This window comes from Hylaeus volcanicus, chromosome 7, assembly GCF_026283585.1.
Source record: "Hylaeus volcanicus isolate JK05 chromosome 7, UHH_iyHylVolc1.0_haploid, whole genome shotgun sequence".
In the NCBI taxonomy this organism is placed as follows: domain Eukaryota; kingdom Metazoa; phylum Arthropoda; class Insecta; order Hymenoptera; family Colletidae; genus Hylaeus; species Hylaeus volcanicus.
This window is the reverse complement of record NC_071982.1, coordinates 13,033,047-13,050,258: the sequence shown is the minus strand read 5'-3', so window position 1 is coordinate 13,050,258 and position 17,212 is coordinate 13,033,047. Positions and strand designations below refer to the sequence as shown.

The window sequence follows — 17,212 nt, the reverse complement described above, 5'->3', positions numbered from 1 at the left end:
AGAGAGAGAGAGAGAGAGAGAGAGAGAGAGAGAGAGAGAGAGAGAGAACACACATGAAAAGGAATCAACTAAACAGAGACCGAGTGAAGGCTTCCTCGACCGAAGGAAAAGGTAACGAGTGAATAGGTTCAGTAAAAATGTTGAGATTGGATCAAGGGAACGTTTCGTAGATAAAGGGCCCAGTTGAAAGTGAAATTCGGGAAAAGGCCCCCGGTCGGTAGTAAAACAGCAGCGGAGAGGGAGGGGGGGGCATGGGAAGGGAAGGCTAAAGAAGGAAGATATCACGGAAGGAAGAAGGGTGAAGGGAGGATGGTAAGAGAGGGAAGGGAGTAAAGAGGGAAGAAAAAGGGAGCGCGAAGGAAGAAGGAAGTGAAGGTAGAAGGGAGAAACGTGAGTCGCGCAGAGGAAGAGGGAAGGAAGGAAAGAAAAATAGAAGAGGTAGAGAGTGGTGGAAAAAGGAAAGAAGGGACGACTGACAGAAAGAAGGAGAGTGAGAGCAAGAAGTAAGAGAGGTGGCCATCGAAGGTGTTCCGGAGGGACAAGTTTTTCGAGTGCACTTGCTCTTCTTCGTTCGGGAGCAGAGGGTGAAGAAGACAGCGATGGCCGGATGGTGGAGCCTCGGTGGTGCTTTTCTTCTGTTTTTTGGTATTCTCCTTGCTCCCTATTTGTACAAGATCAACTGGATCAAGGTGAGTCCTCTTTGATACCTTTGCCCGGCTTACCTACTTATACAGTATTTTACTCGGGTCCACGCCGACTCTCGCAACTACATATTTTCTAACTAGATATCTTCTAAACTAGATACCACTCGAATTACTATTGTACTAATTACATTCCTCGACAGAAATAACGTCTGCCCTCTTAAGTTAAGAGTTTCAACGCGTTCACTGGCAGACTCTTGGAAATTTCTAACGGGATTAAATTTTGTTTAGAGACCACCGGAGACAATAAAACATTTATTACGTTTATATTTTTAATCTCGTCGAAATTCGAGGACTTCAGTCAAATTTATTTTCGATACCTGACGTTTAGAAATTAAGTTTTTTAGGTCCGATGAAAAGCACTCGATATACAGTGTCCCGAAATTGTTGGAATTCCTTGGACGAGGTGGTTCGGGGGATGATTTCAAACAACTTTTTCCTTAGCGAAAATGTTGTCCGAGGCTTCGTTAAGGAGATATTAAGAGAAAACATCGACCAATCAGAGCGCGCGGATACCGTTGGAGCGGCCGCGGTAGCGATGGCTACGCGCCGAGCGGTCGCGCTCGTACGCGAACAAGTGACTCGACGTGCAGCGAAGGACGCACGAGCGCGACCGCTCAGCGCGTAGCCTTCGCTACCGCGACCGCTCCACCGGCATACTCGAGCTCTGATTGGTCGAGATTTTCTCTTAATACCTCCGTAACGAAGTCTCGGATAATGTTTTTACTAAAGAAAAAGTTGTTTCAAATCACCCCCTGAAACACCCCTTTCAAGGACTCTCCTTCCCCTTCCAACATTTTTGAGACACCCTGTATCAAGGTCTAGCAGTACATCGAAAATTGATTCTAGAAAAATCCTAAATAAAATAAATTCCAATCGAGCTGAAATAAACGATTAAACCAAACCTCGCATAATTTTTCTCTTAACATATGAAATCATCCTTAAACTCCCTTCTTTATTTACTTACATTATTATAATCCTCTGAAACCTAACTAATCTATGAACGATATTAATTTTAACGCGACGAAATTCGAATGTAATTATTAGACTGCTGATCTTTATGCACTTATGGGAAATTTGAATGTGCAAGAACACATACAAACAATATGCAAGAATATAAAAAACATTGAAAGCTCATCTTATAATATTTGCGGTATAAAACAAATTCCTATTTAGGTTCAATTTTTCTAGGCATTTATATAATGCTTGTAACGCATTCGGTCTTTTGGAGATAACTAAATTTAAGTTGAAAATCAATATCGTTAAACGTGAACTGGGAAAGAGGAGAAATATTAAATATCGAGTAGCTTGTATAATACTGCAATAATATAACATTACTAACATTACTCTTTGTATGCGAACAATTATTAATTGATTTACGAGTATAGACTCAAGATCAAGATTCTTTCAAAAGCATTAATTTACGGTACTGTTTATTCTACACTTTGTGTTCCTTTCGTTTCGATTTTGATCCGACGCGAAGAGAAACCGTGTTCTCTTATGTCGATTTGAATGAAAGTGCGAAAAAGCTGATAAAACCTCAAGATCGCGTTAGGTTACCATAGAATTAGCATTAAATTTCAATCGAATGCGAGCCAAGTCTGCGTCAAAGTTACATACATATATTGCGATGCTACGTCAACTGTTAGCGGATATGCGTTACTCGTGAACACCTGATTCGCTTATTCGAGTCAAGAAAAGTTGAAAGTCAAACAAAAGCATTCTTCTCTACATTCTTACTACTCGTACTTTCCAGTAGAACTAGAATTAATTATAAATATAACAAAAGTAATCTAATCCACGAAGAGACTACAAAACTCTATCTGCATCCTAAAAAAATTTGTTTCACTTTACAAAATTAACTTCCCTATTTAATTTAAATCTGCAGTAGTTGATAGTATCTGCAGTAGTTTCGAGGAAAAATAGCTCGTAATACATTGCTCAGGCCACCCTGTATATAGTTTAACGCAAAGGACACGCACGAGGCGAGTAGGAGCCAACGCGATGACATTATGTTTATAGATGAGGAGGCAGATTTCTGTTGCGCGTGACGACGTAAACCTACAGGAATCCTTTTACATCGCATCAGCGATCGCCTGGATTCTTTTATACGAAAATCGTTGATAACGATCTATTACTAAATTTAGACATCGAACACCTAATTGAAAAGCAAATTAAAAAATGTTGTTTGTTGTTACACAAACCGAATCCAATATCCGAATGCAATATCGTTTTACTTCACTGTTATCAGTTATCGGTTCCTCCGACAAGGAAGACTCGAGAGTAATTATCAGCTCTCCGTCGTTTTTCCAGGATTTAAGGCTGGAGGGTGACAACAAGAGGATTTTGGCGAATCATTTAGAATCGAAGAAACGTAAATTGGGGAAGCTTCCTCCTGTTTATCCGAACGGATGGTTCGCCCTCTTGGAAAGCTTTCAGTTGGACAAGCTCCAAGTGAAGCACGTGGCGGCGCTTGGGCAGAATTTTGCTGTCTTCAGGTACTTAAGTCGCATTTTTATATTTTATCCGTTCTGCTGAAACTGAACGACTAAAATTGAATGGAAATAATTGACAGCAACATTCGTTTAAAGAACAGATAATGGGACGGTGAGGATTTTGGACGCTTATTGTCCTCATCTTGGCGCCAACATGGCAGAAGGTGGTCGCGTGAAAGGGGATTGTTTGGAATGTCCCTTCCATGGCTGGCAATTCCGTGGCTCTGATGGACAATGTGATTACATTCCATATTCTGATAAAGGTACTTGAAATTACCATACTTCAAGATTTATCTACATCCATATTCTTCTCAGGAATAGATTTTGTGAACTGTTACCACAAATCTCTCTTCTGTGGGCCTATACAAACAGATAAAGACACTTTACAAAGGAATCATAGCGGTGTATATCAAGTACAATACTTCCTGGAAGTATCATGCTTTAACATTAGCATGTAGAAAAACCTCAGCTTCTTTATTTCTTTTTATTTCACTCTGTACTAATATTATATGAACCTTATTCTACTTCAAGAATAACATTAGTTGGATTTCGTTGTTACGTCATGCTTTGTTTTCCTGCATACATGCATGTGACCATCTTGTTTAATATTTCTAGTGCCACACATTGCAAGAACAAAGACTTGGAAATGTTGCGAAGCCAACAACATCATTTTCGTTTGGTACCACGCAGAAGGATTGGAGCCGAATTGGCAGCCGCAGACAGTCAGTCACGTATCGAACCGAACGTGGCGTTATCACGGTAGAAACGAATTTCTTATCAACTGCCACATACAGGTCAGTTTAACGAAGTCGAAAAACAATTCGTTCATTTATCCTGAGTTTTAACTAAAGTACTTAGAAATTAAGATTAACGTGCGAAAGGAATTCCTTAAATTTATCATGGAAACTAAAATCAAGGAAACCAACTTGCCATTAATTTCTCAATCGACAAAGATCTCTTAGCCTTCCTACTTTTCTTTTTCTTGTTTTTAGATATCTCTTAAGTAAGGCATGGATATTTGAAATAAGAAATGGATTTTGGACTCCTTGATTGCAGCCTCCATGATGAATCCTAAGAACAATGATCGATACATCGGGTTCAAACAGGTAAGAGATCAGATGATTCAGCTGGGAAACTTCTATTTAAACTCTACTTCGATCGGTATATTCTCTTCGAATAGACGAATCGAATCATAGAGTCCAAGAGAAAAGCTCGACAGTTGCGAAACAGTTGTCTCTGCACATTGCACCCATTGATACATTGTTCGTTTCAGGAGGTTGCAGAAAACGGCGCTGATACAGCGCATCTAAGCGCAGTGCATGGACCAATGATATTTTCGAATATCATACACGCATTCTCTTGTCTCGCTCGTCATTCTTGGACGAATGTCGGTTGGAGACCGCATAATTTGCTCACTGAAAGTAAAGCATCCGACGACGATGAACCAAAGAGACAAGACGACAAAGACTTAAGTCACAGAGCGTACACGACTCTGAAGCACACTTTAGTTCTGTTCGAGAAATATAAACTTTGGAACTTGGACGTGCACGTTCAACAAATCGGTCCGGGCTACGTCGAAATGATGATGGACACCTATTTTGGCCGAATATGTATCTTTCAAACAGTGACGCCGATGGAACCCCTTTTACAGAAGGTTCCTTATTTTATTTCAATTCTCAAAGCTACGTTCTCGATATCACAGAGTAGTTTAACAGAGTAATAAGGGTTTAACTCTCGTTGAAAATCTTTGATATTCGTGTACACGTATTTGCAGGTTATGTTGCCTAAAGTGTGTCCGCGCTAGTGTAATCTAACCTAGTCTTGTCAAGTAAAATTGCCTCAAAAAGTTGACTAAATAATTAAGAATTATTCGATCAGTTTATTAACCCAAATCTTGGATATGAATGCGAAAGTTTCTGCAAAATATTTTAAATACGATTATGCAGGGTGTCCCAAAAATGTTGCAACACCTTGAAAGAGGTGATTCGGGAGGTGATTTGAAACAACTTTTTCCTTAGCGAAAATGTTGTCCGAGGCTTCGTTACGGAGATATTAAGAGAAAAGCTTGACCAATCAAAGCGCGAGTATGATGGTTGAGCGGGCGCGGTAGCGTACGAGAGCGACCGCCTAGCCTACGCTCAACCGGCGTACTCGCGTTCTGATTGGTCGGGGTTTCCGCTTAATATCTCCTCGACGAAGCCTCGAACAATATTTTCGCTAAGCAAAAAGTTGTTTCAAATCACCTCCCGAACCACCCTTTTCAAGGTGTTACAACATTTTTGAGACACCCTGTACAGTTTCTGACCTCAACACTAGTTCAGATACTCCTTAGAGGCAGCGTTGCCGGATCGTCGTGGATGATGAAACAATCTGAAGCGCGGGAATATTTGAAGTGTAATATTAAAATAGTAACAATTTGATAAGATTCGTTACAATCGTTAATGTAATAGTATCGTTATTTTTGTTTCTAGGTGACTCATTTAATTTATGCTGCACCGCTGCTCGCTCCCTACGCCGCTATGATATTCTTGGGAGAATGTTTAATGTTTGAAAGGGACGTAGCCATTTGGAACCGAAAAAAATACGAGAAACAACCGCTCCTCGTTAAAGAAGATAAATGTATTCTTAGTTACCGCAGGTGGTACTCGCAGTTTTATTCACAGCATAGTCCCAGTTATCATTCAGCTATGAGATCATTGCAATGGTAGCACATCTTTTTTTTTTCTGTCGTAATGGAAGATCTTAAGATTCTTTGAGACATCTGTGAAGATTTTATAATATTAATAATAATCGTAGAAATGATAACACGAATGATTATAAAATATAAATATTACACAATGTGCTAAAATATATAAATAACAGTTCTACTTGCATAATGTAAACGTAAGGTGTGCTATATTTAATCGAAAATTCGAATACTATAGAATCGACTATGTTATTCCTGATAAGTATTATTAAATGTTCTACCACAAAAATAGTGTATTCGTTTTATTCTCGTGTCCTCTCCCAACCACACACGGTAATAAAGTGATCTTCGCAACGAAGAAATTTGAAACTTGAAAATCTACAGAAATATTCTCTCCCATCACTGATTGGTTCGTGAGTCACGTGACACACGTACTAGCTGATTGGTTAATTAATTCTGTGGCGGCTCTTCAATATCTCAGTTTTGGTCCCTAAGTGAGTAAGAAGGATTTTCAATCCTCTTCTCGTCGTGCACAAGAAAACCATGACCCACGAATTGGATCTCGAAGATGTAAGTAATTTAAATTTCTCGCGGTTTCTGTTGACCAATCGTATTCGATTTACATTACTTTAAATACTTTGGCGGTTAATAACTACGACATAACCTCAATTCGATTTAATCTTTTTAACATTCGTTCTTCGAATCTTTTTTTTTTCTCTTGGCAGTGTGAAATGAGAATCACTCGTGCTTTTAAAAAAGAAACATGTCAAGAGAAAAAAGGCATAATTCGCATGTTTTTACAGAATGCGTTTTACGTAACGACTCGTTCTTGCAAAAAATTATGGACAATAAACGAACAATGATGTTATCGTAAAGTAGCATAATAGCAGCAATGAACTTTGCCTCTGAATCTATATGATTGACAACAGCATATTAGTTGAATAAAGAAACAAAAGATTAAGTTATCTTTTATAAAATTGAATTATTTTAGGAATGTGTGTCTAATTATGAATAACAATAAAAAATGAATGACCTACACAAAATATTATAGAGTAATTGAGCAACCAATTTTTAAATTAGACTTTTTAAAATTAAAAGTATATTATCTCAATCTAGACGAAAATTAATAGAAAATTAATTTCCAAGTTACAGTTCCTTTTAAATAGACAACATTTCAAAGATTATTGTTTAGAATAATCGTTAAAGCGATAAATGAAGATAGAGTTCATTATTAAACAATTTTATCTACACATTTTTGTTGTTTTTGAGATTCTTTTTGTGTTAACAAAATGTGTATACCCTCTTTCCTGATGCAGTTTCCAACACTAAAATTAAATCATGTCCACATTAAAGACAAAAAAAATCTTCAGAGAGTAATCAACACTATTCTGAAGGAAGGATGTAGCTCTTTGCAGGTATGTGTGTTATTATTTGCTCCTTGTTTAAATTACAATGATAAAAGCAATTATGTAAATTAAAATGACTAAAAATTATTGAAGTAAACACAAAAGTATATTAACTCTAAAAATCTGTGTTACTCTGAAAATTGTGAAAAGTATTTGTTAAAATATGTTTTACTTTTTAATTAGTTTTGCAAAATCATTTATGTCTTACTAACCTTTAAGTTAGAGTTGATTTAAAATATCTTACTTTCAGGTTGTTACTGATTTCGATTTGACATTAACAAAACAACATGTTAATGGAAGAAAGGTTCTCAGCAGTTTTGGTAAGTACAAAGTAAATATTATTGGAGAAATTAGTTTGGAAAAGTTTTAAAGTAAAACAAGAATATCATATACTTATACATATATATATAAAGAAAGAAATCTAAGTTTGTTTTAAAAAACAGGAATCTTCAGCAAGTGTAAACAACTTCCACAGAATTATACCAAAGAGTCAAATCGCCTCTATGAAATATACAGACCAATAGAAATTGATCCTCATTTATCACTCGAAACAAAAATAGAAGCAATGACCAAATGGATGATTGCAGCAGAAGAAATAATAAAGGGAATACCTTTTAATCCCGACGAAATACCAGAAGTTGCCAAGATTTATGGAACAGACTTAAGGGACGGTACCAAAGAACTATTTAAAAAATTACATTCTGCTGGAGTACCAGTACTAGTTTTCAGTGCTGGTTTAGGAGATGTTGTAGAAGCTATTTTAAGAAATCAAGGAGTTCTGTATGATAATGTAAAGGTAATGGTTTTGACGATTTTCATAATATAAGATAAAACTGAAATTAAGGGTAGGAATGGTAATATTAATTTCCATTTTAATTATCAGGTGATCTCTAATTTTCTCAAATACGAAGATGGGAAAATAGCAGGCTTCAAAAATGAGAGACTGATTCATGTTTTTAACAAAAATGAATATGCCATAGAACAAGAGTATTTAAAAGTTCTCGAAGGAAGACAAAACATTCTTCTAATGGGTGATACCACAGGGGATGCATCAATGGTAGATGGTATCGTAGACACATGCGCAGTGCTAAAAATTGGTTTCCTTTATGACCATGTAAGTGTTAAATATCTAATTAAATATTTTGTATGGATTGCCAATACCCCATTGTATTTTAACCATTTAGGAATACTTGACATTTTCTTTCCAGGTAGAAAATAGTTTGTCATCGTACATGAAACAATTTGACATTGTCTTAATCGATGATCAGACAATGCAAGTTCCAAATGACATTCTAAAATCGTTATTATAACAAATAATAAAATATATTTTTTAATTTTATATTTTCTCTATAAACTATTTCCTTCTAAACTTGATTCAGGATGGCAATGCAAGATTGTAAATATTTATATCCTTATTGGTATTCTATCTTTTTACATAAAAAGTGTATTTACATATACTAGATATACTTGATGTATTTATTTTTCAGTGAAAATTACTTTAATCTAGGTATTTATGTTAAAGTGTGAGAATAAATATCATGTTGAATCTCCTCAAGAAGTGAAAGACATAATGCCTCAATTTAACTTTATTACATTAATTCTTTTAGAAGTTACTTCCAGAAATCTCAGTTTCTAATTTTTGGTTTCAATGGAATGGCGTTATAAATAAAATAATTATGGACATTTATACTTTCATAAAATTCCCTACATATCATGCCACGTATTCGTTACATCCTAGTACATTTTAAGAGAAAGTAAGTTGAGAACCATCAACTATTGACTAACGCGCAGCATATTCTTTACTAACCACAAAATAACTCGTGTTTCGTTACTGAAAATTCAGTGAATTTAATTATCAAAGTAAACGTTTAAGACGTAAGTTATTCTCAGTTTATTGTCACTTAAATTAATTAAGTGTTAAAGCTCGATTCTGTCTAATACAGAAAAATTTCGTTAAATCAATAACGTTCTGACTTCATACAAAGATTACAATTCGATTAATCGATTCTGACCGATACGAAATATAGTAATTAAAATCGATAACAAAATCGACTTATTTTAACGCGAGATAATTTTAATTACATCAAATAACGATTTAAAAAATATTCTTTTCTGTTTAAAAATAGTATGAAATATCGGTAAAAATTATCTCTATAAAAATAGTGACGTATTTGAAAATGAGATGAATAGTATCGCAGAAGCTTGTAATCAACTAAAAAAGGAGTACGACAGGTGCTTCAAATATTGGTTTTCCGAAAAATTTCTTAAAGGAGATTACGACGATTCGATGTGTTCAAATTATTTCAAAGTATACAACCAGTGCCTTCAGGTAATTCAATCTTTTTTTTATTCCTTTACTGTTCTTCAGTAAAATATAATTTAAATTTAAAATTTGATTACTTTAAAAATTATAATACAAAAAGACGAAACAATTGAGTTTAATTTTTTTTCTTTGAAAACTCTAACAATAACAAAATACTTATTAATATTTTAAGGCTTTCTGGCGCCCTTTATATAACACTTGTGACCTCGATACGAAGAAATACATTTTTTTTCAATAATTCTTCGAAAATAAGTAACATTAATTTAAAACATTTTTCATATTAGGTATAATTAAGAAAATATGATAAAAAATAATGTTTATGAGAATATTTCGTACACGTGGTCGATCGACAGCGATATAAAAGAATTCTAATACAAAATATATACAGGGTGAGTCCGAAGAAACAGAACACCTAAATATCTCCGTTACATTTCGTTGTACAAAAAAACTTCTTAGGACAAAGCTACACTATTTGAAGGGCCACATGTAACGGTCGAAGGGAAAAAATTTTCAAGGTCTTTTTTTTTTATAAAATTCCAAGGTCATCGATATTTTTTTAAATGGAATGATATATTTTCGTTAACGTAATGTTGTAGCTGACAAAATAACGAGTTCATACATGTACTACAATATGACCTACAAATGACCTTCAACCCAGAAAAATGGAATAAATAAAATTCAACGTGTAAGATTCATTTGCTTTATTCCTGTTACGCAAAATGTTCAAAATATTTTGAATATTCAAATTAATATTAACTTGAACTGCTATACATTCAAATGTATCGCAATACACAACATTATAACAGATTCGGTGTTGACAGGAAGACATTTATGATATACCCTTATCTATATGTTTGTACACATTCGTGTTTACAACTGCTGATCAGTCTGAAGACGTTCTTGCTCTCTGATTTCTAATTCTAATGTTTCCTAAGATTTCCAATCTTACACGTTGAATTTTATTTATTCCATTTTTCTGGGTTGAAGGTCATTTGTAGGTCATATTGTAGTACATGTATGAACTCGTTATTTTGTCAGCTACAACATTACGTTAACGAAAATATATCATTCCATTTAAAAAAATATCGATGACCTTGGAATTTTATAAAAAAAAAAAGACCTTGAAAATTTTTTCCCTTCGACCGTTACATGTGGCCCTTCAAATAGTGTAACTTTGACCTAAGAAGTTTTTTTGTACAACGAAATGTAACGGAGATATTTAGGTGTTCTGTTTCTTCGGACTCAACCTGTATAGATATATTTTTATACGCATGCATATCTCATATATATAAAAGGCTTCAAGTAGTCGTAAAATATTGAAACAGAATTTTGTCATTGTGTAGTTCTCGAATGACTTGTAACGCTTGTAACACTTGCTGCATTCCAACCTATATACCGAAATATTGAAATTTACGGAAGCAACCTAAACAAAACTTGGAATTTATGGAGCAAGTATACCACACCGTGTGTCTCGTTACACGAGTTACGAGGAAATCAAATCAAATCTTTACGAATAGTCATGCAATGTTGATTTGACTGATGTTCGAATTTCACAAATGTGAACAATACGACGAAAATTAGTAAACGGTTTCGATAGATATAAACGCAATAAATTATGGAAGCTTGCAAAGACCTGAAAGCAAAGTACGACCACTGCTTCAATGTTTGGTTTTCTGAAAAGTTTTTACGTGGACATTACGACGATAGTGAGTGTGCACCATTGTATAAAGTTTATACCGAGTGCGTTGCGGTAAGTTAAATTTCCCAAAAAGTCGCGCTATTTATTTGTTGGATTCTCCATTCGGATTTTGGTCGTTTAGTTCGATATCCATTAGTTCAATAATCGAGAAAAATATGTTTAAATAACGAATAAACAAAGGACCACGTGACTAACAAAATTGTATTCTTTCTATTAAAAATTGCGAATGTTATATTCATTCAATCTGTTAAATATAAAATAATCGTATTTTGTAGATAAACAATATAAATTTTATTAGAATTTATGCAGTTTGAGATGTTTAAAAGTACGTTAACCTCAATTTGGTATTAATGTAAAGATCAAACGTAAATGTTTTATATTAAAAGTAATATTGATTGAGTCGATTGAAATACTATTAGTAACAGAATACTTAAACATTGAACGATCTTAGAAATCCAATGTAACTTCACTGTGAACTCGTTTATGAATTTTCAATTCTATAACCTATGAAAAAGTAAAAATATTTTATCATAAATCTTCAAAGTAGTAAAATCAGTCAAATAAATATGTACAGACTAAGTTTAGATTGAAAAACTTGTTTAACATTGATAGCTGTAACGATATATATAATTATATATTTTATTTATGTTTTAGCAAGCGATGAAGGATCAAAAAATAAACCTAGACGAAGTTGATGTTTCACATTTAGGAACAGACAGAGAGAAGACAAAAGAAGGTTAACTTTAAACGTATTGAAATTTTCTTATTTTTGTTTATTATGATAGAAACAAATGCTATAATTTATAGTTAAATAAATTATTATAATGGAATTTATGACTGTACTTTCCTTTTTCTGTTAATATTACAATTAACCGCACTTTCTTTCCAATGATTTTTATTTTCCAACGCAAAATTGTTTAAATATAATATCGAGAACCTCCTCATTGCTAATAGAACCTGTTATTTTCCCAAGTTCCCTTGCTGCACCTCTGATATCTTGCAAGGATATGGCTATGTCATAATTCTGAATTTCTGTCTTTTCTAGATATCCTTTAAGATATTCTGTAACAAGCAATAAATGATTTCTATATCTCGCATGACTTATCACAGGATTTTCCTCTGAGGGATCACCACATCTGTAATTAATACATTAGAATAGTATCTAATACAAATCCTATAATTTTAGCACTACATAAAACACTCACATTTCCTCCAAACACTGTGTTAATTTATGTATAAGTTGTTTTAAGCCTTCCTGTGTTTTACATGAGACCGTAACAATATCTTGCTTCTTCCATTTCTCTTTTTCTTTCTCCTTAACCAAATCCACTTTATTTACTACAACAAGAATTTTCTTTGCCTTTATTTCTAGAAAATTCTTATAATTTTCTAAAAATTCTTCAAAAGAACTTTCAAAACTTTTCTTTGCATTTATCATACATATAACGAGGTCTGCTCTCTTTGTACATTCTTTTGCTCTTCTAATACCTTCTACTTCTATTTCATTTTCTGGATCATTTCTGATTCCTGCTGTATCTGCAAGAATCATTGGGTAACCACATATATTCGTTGTTAATTCTATAACATCCCTAGTTGTTCCTGGCATAGATGTGACAATAGCAGCGTCTTGTTTAGAAAGAAGATTCAAAAGACTGCTTTTTCCTACATTAGGTTCTCCAAGAATCACCACGCGTACTCCAGTACGCAAAATTTCTCCTTTCCTTCCATCAGACAGATGTTGCTGCATTTCTATAAGTAATTTTTTCAATGTGGTTTTGGAATCTTCTAAAATATTAGACTCTAAACTGTGCTCCTCAGAGAAATCAATATAAGCTTCCAAACCAGCAAGACAATTTAAAAGGGTAATTCGCCAAGAGTCGTAGAGTCGACGAAGGGAACCACTAGCTTGATTGGAGGCCTGTTGATTTTTTAACAATAAATTTTATTTTATAATATTCACAGTAATATCTTAAACAAATGTTCTATACCTGTTTGCGTTGTTTCTCAGTTTCTGCTTCGATTAGATCTCCTATACCTTCTGCTTCCGTTAAATCCAATTTCCCATTGAAAAAAGCTCTTTTGGTGAATTCTCCAGCGAGTGCTAGCCGAAAGTGCAACTTTGAGAGTGCATTGAGGATTGATGCCACAACTGCAGGACCTCCATGTACGTGAAATTCTACACAGTCCTCTCCAGTAAATGAATTAGGTTCTGGAATTTATCATTATTTCTTAATTTATTTATTTTCTAATTTAACTATTGCAACTTAATGATGGTTGATTTGTAAAGGAAACATTATTTTTGAGGATAATAGTTAATAGACTGTTGTTTTCTTTTTTTGTATTTAGGATACCTGGAAACCAAAGGCAAAGGCCTTTATCTAGAATCTCTGTTGTTTCTGGATCACGAATTTTTCTTAAAACAGCTTGCCTGGGTTTCAGATTGGACATTTTAGTCATTTTACGTAAAGCTACTGATGCATCTGGACCAGATATTCGAATTACTGCTACTCCACATTTGCCATATCCTTTATGTAAAAAAAAAGATATATTTTTAGAGATAGCATTATTTAATACGTATGATATAAAAATTAAAATATCAATAATTTATAATTATTAAATTATAATGGGGGAATGTTGTGCTAGTAAAATGATTAATTTGAACTTCTGATATTAATTAAAGAAATAAATATCAAGTAACTGTTTTTATTTAAATAATTATTTTTCTATATTCTATATCTAATGTAATGTTTATTTATGTAAAAGTTATGCAAAAACAAAGATGTTATTTCGATAGGATAATTTATATCGAAAATATCTTATTTATTTAACTTAACGAAACATTGTATTTGTATTCTTATTCTTATTCCTATAAATTGCAAATAATGAATCGGAAAGTTCCATTTAAATTTGTAATACACATGCGCAGTGAAAATTGGCGGAATTTCGTGACATGTCACGGTCGTCGAGAAGAGTGTCGAACTTTCGCACGGCAACCGTGTAAGCATCGATAACGAGAAATATATCTAAGGAATGAAATAGACAGTGTAACAACCAGAGGAAAGCGCATAAATCGTGGAACAATTTTTGTGTCCATCGAGGAGTTTTCCCAGTGAAATTTGCGAATGAAGAAACGTGCATTTCATTCCCGCGGAAATAGTCGATATTTTCCATATTCGTCTTTGGAAAAGTTTTTGAAACATTTAAACGTTCGATAGCGAGATATCAGGAATCTTTGATAAAATAAGATACTTTATTTCGCGTTACGTTACAGTCAGGTTAGGTACTCAAACTCGAGTACCAACAATGACCATCGACAAAAGAGATACAAGGTTGAAGTTGCGAAGTAGTTGGAAATTCTACATTTAACAAAAAAATGTAGATTTCAAATAAGTCGATGTTCATGTTCACCGCTCTGTAATAAATATTTAAAAAAATGGCAGAATTCGGTGAAAAGTTGATAACTAGCAAAGATTCGGAACAACGTTGTCTCGATTGGATTAAGTCCCAAAAGGATTGCGCGTATTCGAACGAAACGCAGAAAAGAAAAGCTGATGACGATGACGATGACGATGAAAGTTATGTTACTGATTCAGAATTCGATTCTGTATCCGAATGCGGCGCGAAAAGAAGGAGAGTTGGTTTGGCGCAGAATCGCGAGGTTCTTAATCTTTCCTGTGCGTGGACCAATTGCGAATTCGAAACGGATCATGTTGAGAGATTTGCGAAACATGTAGCTCAACACGTGCCTGATTTAAGTACGGAAACAAATGAGAAAGGTGTTGAAGTTTATGTATGCCAGTGGGATGGTTGTTTCTATGCGAACAACGATCCTGACGAGATTTCGAGGCATGTCAATTATCACGCGTATCATACGAAGCTGAAGTGCATTGGTTCAAATATTCGCGCCAGAATTAAATTGCCTGTAAGGATTCATTCAATATTTGATTACTCAACTAATATATTAAATTATAGAATCCCAATTAATCTGAACGATTTATCATTAATTTCTTTTCTTTAAATTCAAAATTAAATAAAATACTTTTAATTGAATAATATTATTTTATTGTAATAAAATTGTATAAACTCTGTTCCATCTACTTCTACATAGTTTTTCTTCTTTTGTTTTAAAGGCTTACTTTGCAATTTATTTCTGGGTTTTCTGCAGTCGGAGTCTGAATGAATTTTGTATAAACTCTTGTAATAAAATTGTATCTGTATTCACGTTAGTTTCAAATTTTTTAAATAACTACTCGAATATCTTTTTAAAACAAAATTGTTTCTTATTTTAATAATAGCATGATATGGAAACTTCACAATTTTACTTTAGTTATTTTAATTTATAATTTTTTGTTGTAGAAATGCCATCGGGACTCTGGATGGAAGAATGTCGTAGACCTTCCACCGCCTCTTCTGTGTCGATGGGAAGAATGTCTAACACATTTCAGAAATTATCAGTTGTTCTTGTACCATGTTGCTGCTCACGTAGAAGAGAGTCCACGAGGTAAAAAAATTGAGGGAGGTTTAGAATGCAAATGGACAGGTTGCAATGTCTTTCACCCTAATTTATACAAGTTACGAGATCACGTACGACGTCATACAAAGGAAAAGACTGTTGCTTGTCCCAATTGCGGCGCGACATTCGCTTCTAATACCAAATTTCATGTGCACTGCAAACGGCAAATTTCAATTGATGGTATAAAATTATGATATAAAATTAAATTTCTTGCTACTCTATTTTATTAATATAATTTTATCCATAAAAATAACTAAATTTGTTCGTCAGTTCAGGGATTCAAGTGCTCCCACTGCAATAAATTCTATCCCACGGAAGGAATTTTGAGGGACCATATGCGGTTGCATGTTTTTAATTATAAATGCAGTCTGTGCGATATGAGCTGTGAATCGCCAGCCAGTTTGGCTAAACACGTTAGATACCGACACGTCTCTAGTAGAAATTTTCCCTGTCAACTTTGCAAGCACGCTGCAAAGTCCCAACAGGATCTTGATTCGCATATGACAGTTCACACAAATGGACCCAATTTCTCGTGTCACTTTGAGGGATGTTTATACACGTGTAAAGGTGCATACAGTCTTGATAGGTAATGTATAAATTCGACTAATAATTGTAAAATTTGGAAGGGAGCAGTTTAGAAATAAACTTCTAATCAATTTTTCATATTTTAAGACACGTAGAACGAGTTCACGATAAGCAAGTACGGTGGTACTGCTGCCATGAATGTCCAATAAAATACAGAAAAAGCTACAGATTGACGAAACATTTAATCGAGGCGCATCGATTGCAACTACCTAGTGGACACACAAAATTTCAGTACACTCATAACGAAGATGGCTGTTATAGATTGCAAATGGTCAGATACGAGGCTGTCGAAGAAGATAGCGATTCTTCGATTCATTCGAAGACAAAAATCGAAGAGAAGAAATACAAAATTAAACTAAATAAAAATTCTAGTATACCTCGAGTAGAGGTAATACTTTTAGTTAATTTCAAATAAATATTTGTAAGAAATTAAAATACAGAATCAAATAAAATTTGTTATTTTTAGGTCTTTGAAGATTCGGATGAGACAGTGGATGAGGATGAAAATAGAGGAACAGAAAACGTATCGAAAGAGGACGGCTACGAAGGGAAATCGATGCCAGTCATTTCGAACATTTTAATATCGATTGACGAGACTGATGCCGAGGGAAATATAATTAGAAGTAGAATCGTGGAAGCACAGGAAACAATGGAATTACCTCCTTCTGAAGGATCACCATTAATTTTGACTCAAATTAATTTTAATTAATTGATATAAAATTTTAATGATAAACGAAAATTAAATATACATTTTTTACTAATAAGTACTCACAGTTATCATTCAATATGTACTTTTATGTATAG

At 34.0% G+C, this 17,212-nt stretch overlaps 5 protein-coding genes across 7 annotated transcripts; 4 read left to right on the top strand and 1 right to left on the bottom strand.

The window, feature by feature from the left end:
- The first annotated feature begins 46 nt into the window (after positions 1 to 46).
- Positions 47 to 6,165, top strand: LOC128879211 (cholesterol 7-desaturase nvd). 2 transcript variants are annotated; one of them, XM_054128146.1, is made up of 6 exons: positions 47 to 689; positions 3,015 to 3,199; positions 3,293 to 3,459; positions 3,812 to 3,990; positions 4,470 to 4,850; positions 5,668 to 6,165. In XM_054128146.1, the coding sequence occupies exons 1-6, from the start codon at positions 600 to 602 to the stop codon at positions 5,902 to 5,904; spliced, it is 1,239 nt and encodes a 412-aa protein (XP_053984121.1). In that variant the 5' UTR covers positions 47 to 599; the 3' UTR covers positions 5,905 to 6,165. The 2 variants fall into 2 exon arrangements, with proteins under 2 accessions (XP_053984121.1, XP_053984120.1); XM_054128145.1 differs by lacking the exon at positions 47 to 689 and having other exon boundaries at positions 2,739 to 3,199.
- A 161-nt stretch (positions 6,166 to 6,326) lies between these two features.
- On the top strand, positions 6,327 to 12,152 carry LOC128879578 (7-methylguanosine phosphate-specific 5'-nucleotidase). 2 transcript variants are annotated; one of them, XM_054128872.1, is made up of 8 exons: positions 6,327 to 6,452; positions 7,199 to 7,297; positions 7,539 to 7,608; positions 7,732 to 8,084; positions 8,172 to 8,402; positions 8,497 to 8,684; positions 8,776 to 9,163; positions 11,965 to 12,152. In XM_054128872.1, the coding sequence occupies exons 1-6, from the start codon at positions 6,426 to 6,428 to the stop codon at positions 8,596 to 8,598; spliced, it is 882 nt and encodes a 293-aa protein (XP_053984847.1). In that variant the 5' UTR covers positions 6,327 to 6,425; the 3' UTR covers positions 8,599 to 8,684; positions 8,776 to 9,163; positions 11,965 to 12,152. The 2 variants fall into 2 exon arrangements, with proteins under 2 accessions (XP_053984847.1, XP_053984846.1); XM_054128871.1 differs by having other exon boundaries at positions 8,497 to 9,163.
- LOC128879580 (TP53-regulated inhibitor of apoptosis 1-B-like) lies at positions 10,955 to 12,152 on the top strand. The gene is made up of 2 exons (XM_054128875.1): positions 10,955 to 11,361; positions 11,965 to 12,152. Exons 1-2 carry the CDS (start codon positions 11,227 to 11,229, stop codon positions 12,049 to 12,051), a joined length of 222 nt encoding a protein of 73 aa, XP_053984850.1. The 5' UTR covers positions 10,955 to 11,226; the 3' UTR covers positions 12,052 to 12,152.
- LOC128879576 (tRNA modification GTPase GTPBP3, mitochondrial) lies at positions 12,069 to 14,510 on the bottom strand. Its single transcript, XM_054128866.1, has 5 exons — positions 14,363 to 14,510; positions 13,662 to 13,835; positions 13,299 to 13,519; positions 12,516 to 13,228; positions 12,069 to 12,446 (listed from the first exon to the last, which is right to left on the bottom strand). Exons 1-5 carry the CDS (start codon positions 14,508 to 14,510, stop codon positions 12,206 to 12,208), a joined length of 1,497 nt encoding a protein of 498 aa, XP_053984841.1. The 3' UTR covers positions 12,069 to 12,205.
- On the top strand, positions 14,119 to 17,175 carry LOC128879575 (histone H4 transcription factor). The gene is made up of 5 exons (XM_054128865.1): positions 14,119 to 15,232; positions 15,667 to 16,003; positions 16,094 to 16,409; positions 16,496 to 16,796; positions 16,875 to 17,175. The coding sequence occupies exons 1-5, from the start codon at positions 14,744 to 14,746 to the stop codon at positions 17,115 to 17,117; spliced, it is 1,686 nt and encodes a 561-aa protein (XP_053984840.1). The 5' UTR covers positions 14,119 to 14,743; the 3' UTR covers positions 17,118 to 17,175.
- Positions 17,176 to 17,212: the final 37 nt, after the last annotated feature.

Excerpts from the sequence above, each read along its gene's own strand:
- LOC128879211 (XM_054128145.1), top strand. The coding sequence starts at position 2,883 with ATGTTGTTTGTTGTTACACAAACCGAATCCAATATCCGAATGCAATAT. Across the intron at positions 3,200-3,292 it reads CAGAATTTTGCTGTCTTCAG|AACAGATAATGGGACGGTGA; the intron begins GTACTTAAGTCG and ends ATTCGTTTAAAG. Across the intron at positions 4,851-5,667 it reads TGGAACCCCTTTTACAGAAG|GTGACTCATTTAATTTATGC; the intron begins GTTCCTTATTTT and ends TTTTGTTTCTAG.
- LOC128879578 (XM_054128872.1), top strand. The coding sequence starts at position 6,426 with ATGACCCACGAATTGGATCTCGAAGAT. Across the intron at positions 7,298-7,538 it reads AAGGATGTAGCTCTTTGCAG|GTTGTTACTGATTTCGATTT; the intron begins GTATGTGTGTTA and ends TCTTACTTTCAG. Across the intron at positions 8,085-8,171 it reads TTCTGTATGATAATGTAAAG|GTGATCTCTAATTTTCTCAA; the intron begins GTAATGGTTTTG and ends TTTAATTATCAG.
- LOC128879580 (XM_054128875.1), top strand. The coding sequence starts at position 11,227 with ATGGAAGCTTGCAAAGACCTGAAAGCAAAGTACGACCACTGCTTCAAT. Across the intron at positions 11,362-11,964 it reads TTTATACCGAGTGCGTTGCG|CAAGCGATGAAGGATCAAAA; the intron begins GTAAGTTAAATT and ends TTTATGTTTTAG.
- LOC128879576 (XM_054128866.1), bottom strand. The coding sequence starts at position 14,510 with ATGTTTCAAAAACTTTTCCAAAGACGAATATGGAAAATATCGACTATT. Across the intron at positions 13,836-14,362 it reads GATTTATGCGCTTTCCTCTG|GATATGGCAAATGTGGAGTA; the intron begins GTTGTTACACTG and ends TTTTACATAAAG. Across the intron at positions 13,229-13,298 it reads CTGAGAAACAACGCAAACAG|GCCTCCAATCAAGCTAGTGG; the intron begins GTATAGAACATT and ends AAAAATCAACAG.
- LOC128879575 (XM_054128865.1), top strand. The coding sequence starts at position 14,744 with ATGGCAGAATTCGGTGAAAAGTTGATAACTAGCAAAGATTCGGAACAA. Across the intron at positions 16,410-16,495 it reads GGTGCATACAGTCTTGATAG|ACACGTAGAACGAGTTCACG; the intron begins GTAATGTATAAA and ends TCATATTTTAAG. Across the intron at positions 16,797-16,874 it reads CTAGTATACCTCGAGTAGAG|GTCTTTGAAGATTCGGATGA; the intron begins GTAATACTTTTA and ends TGTTATTTTTAG.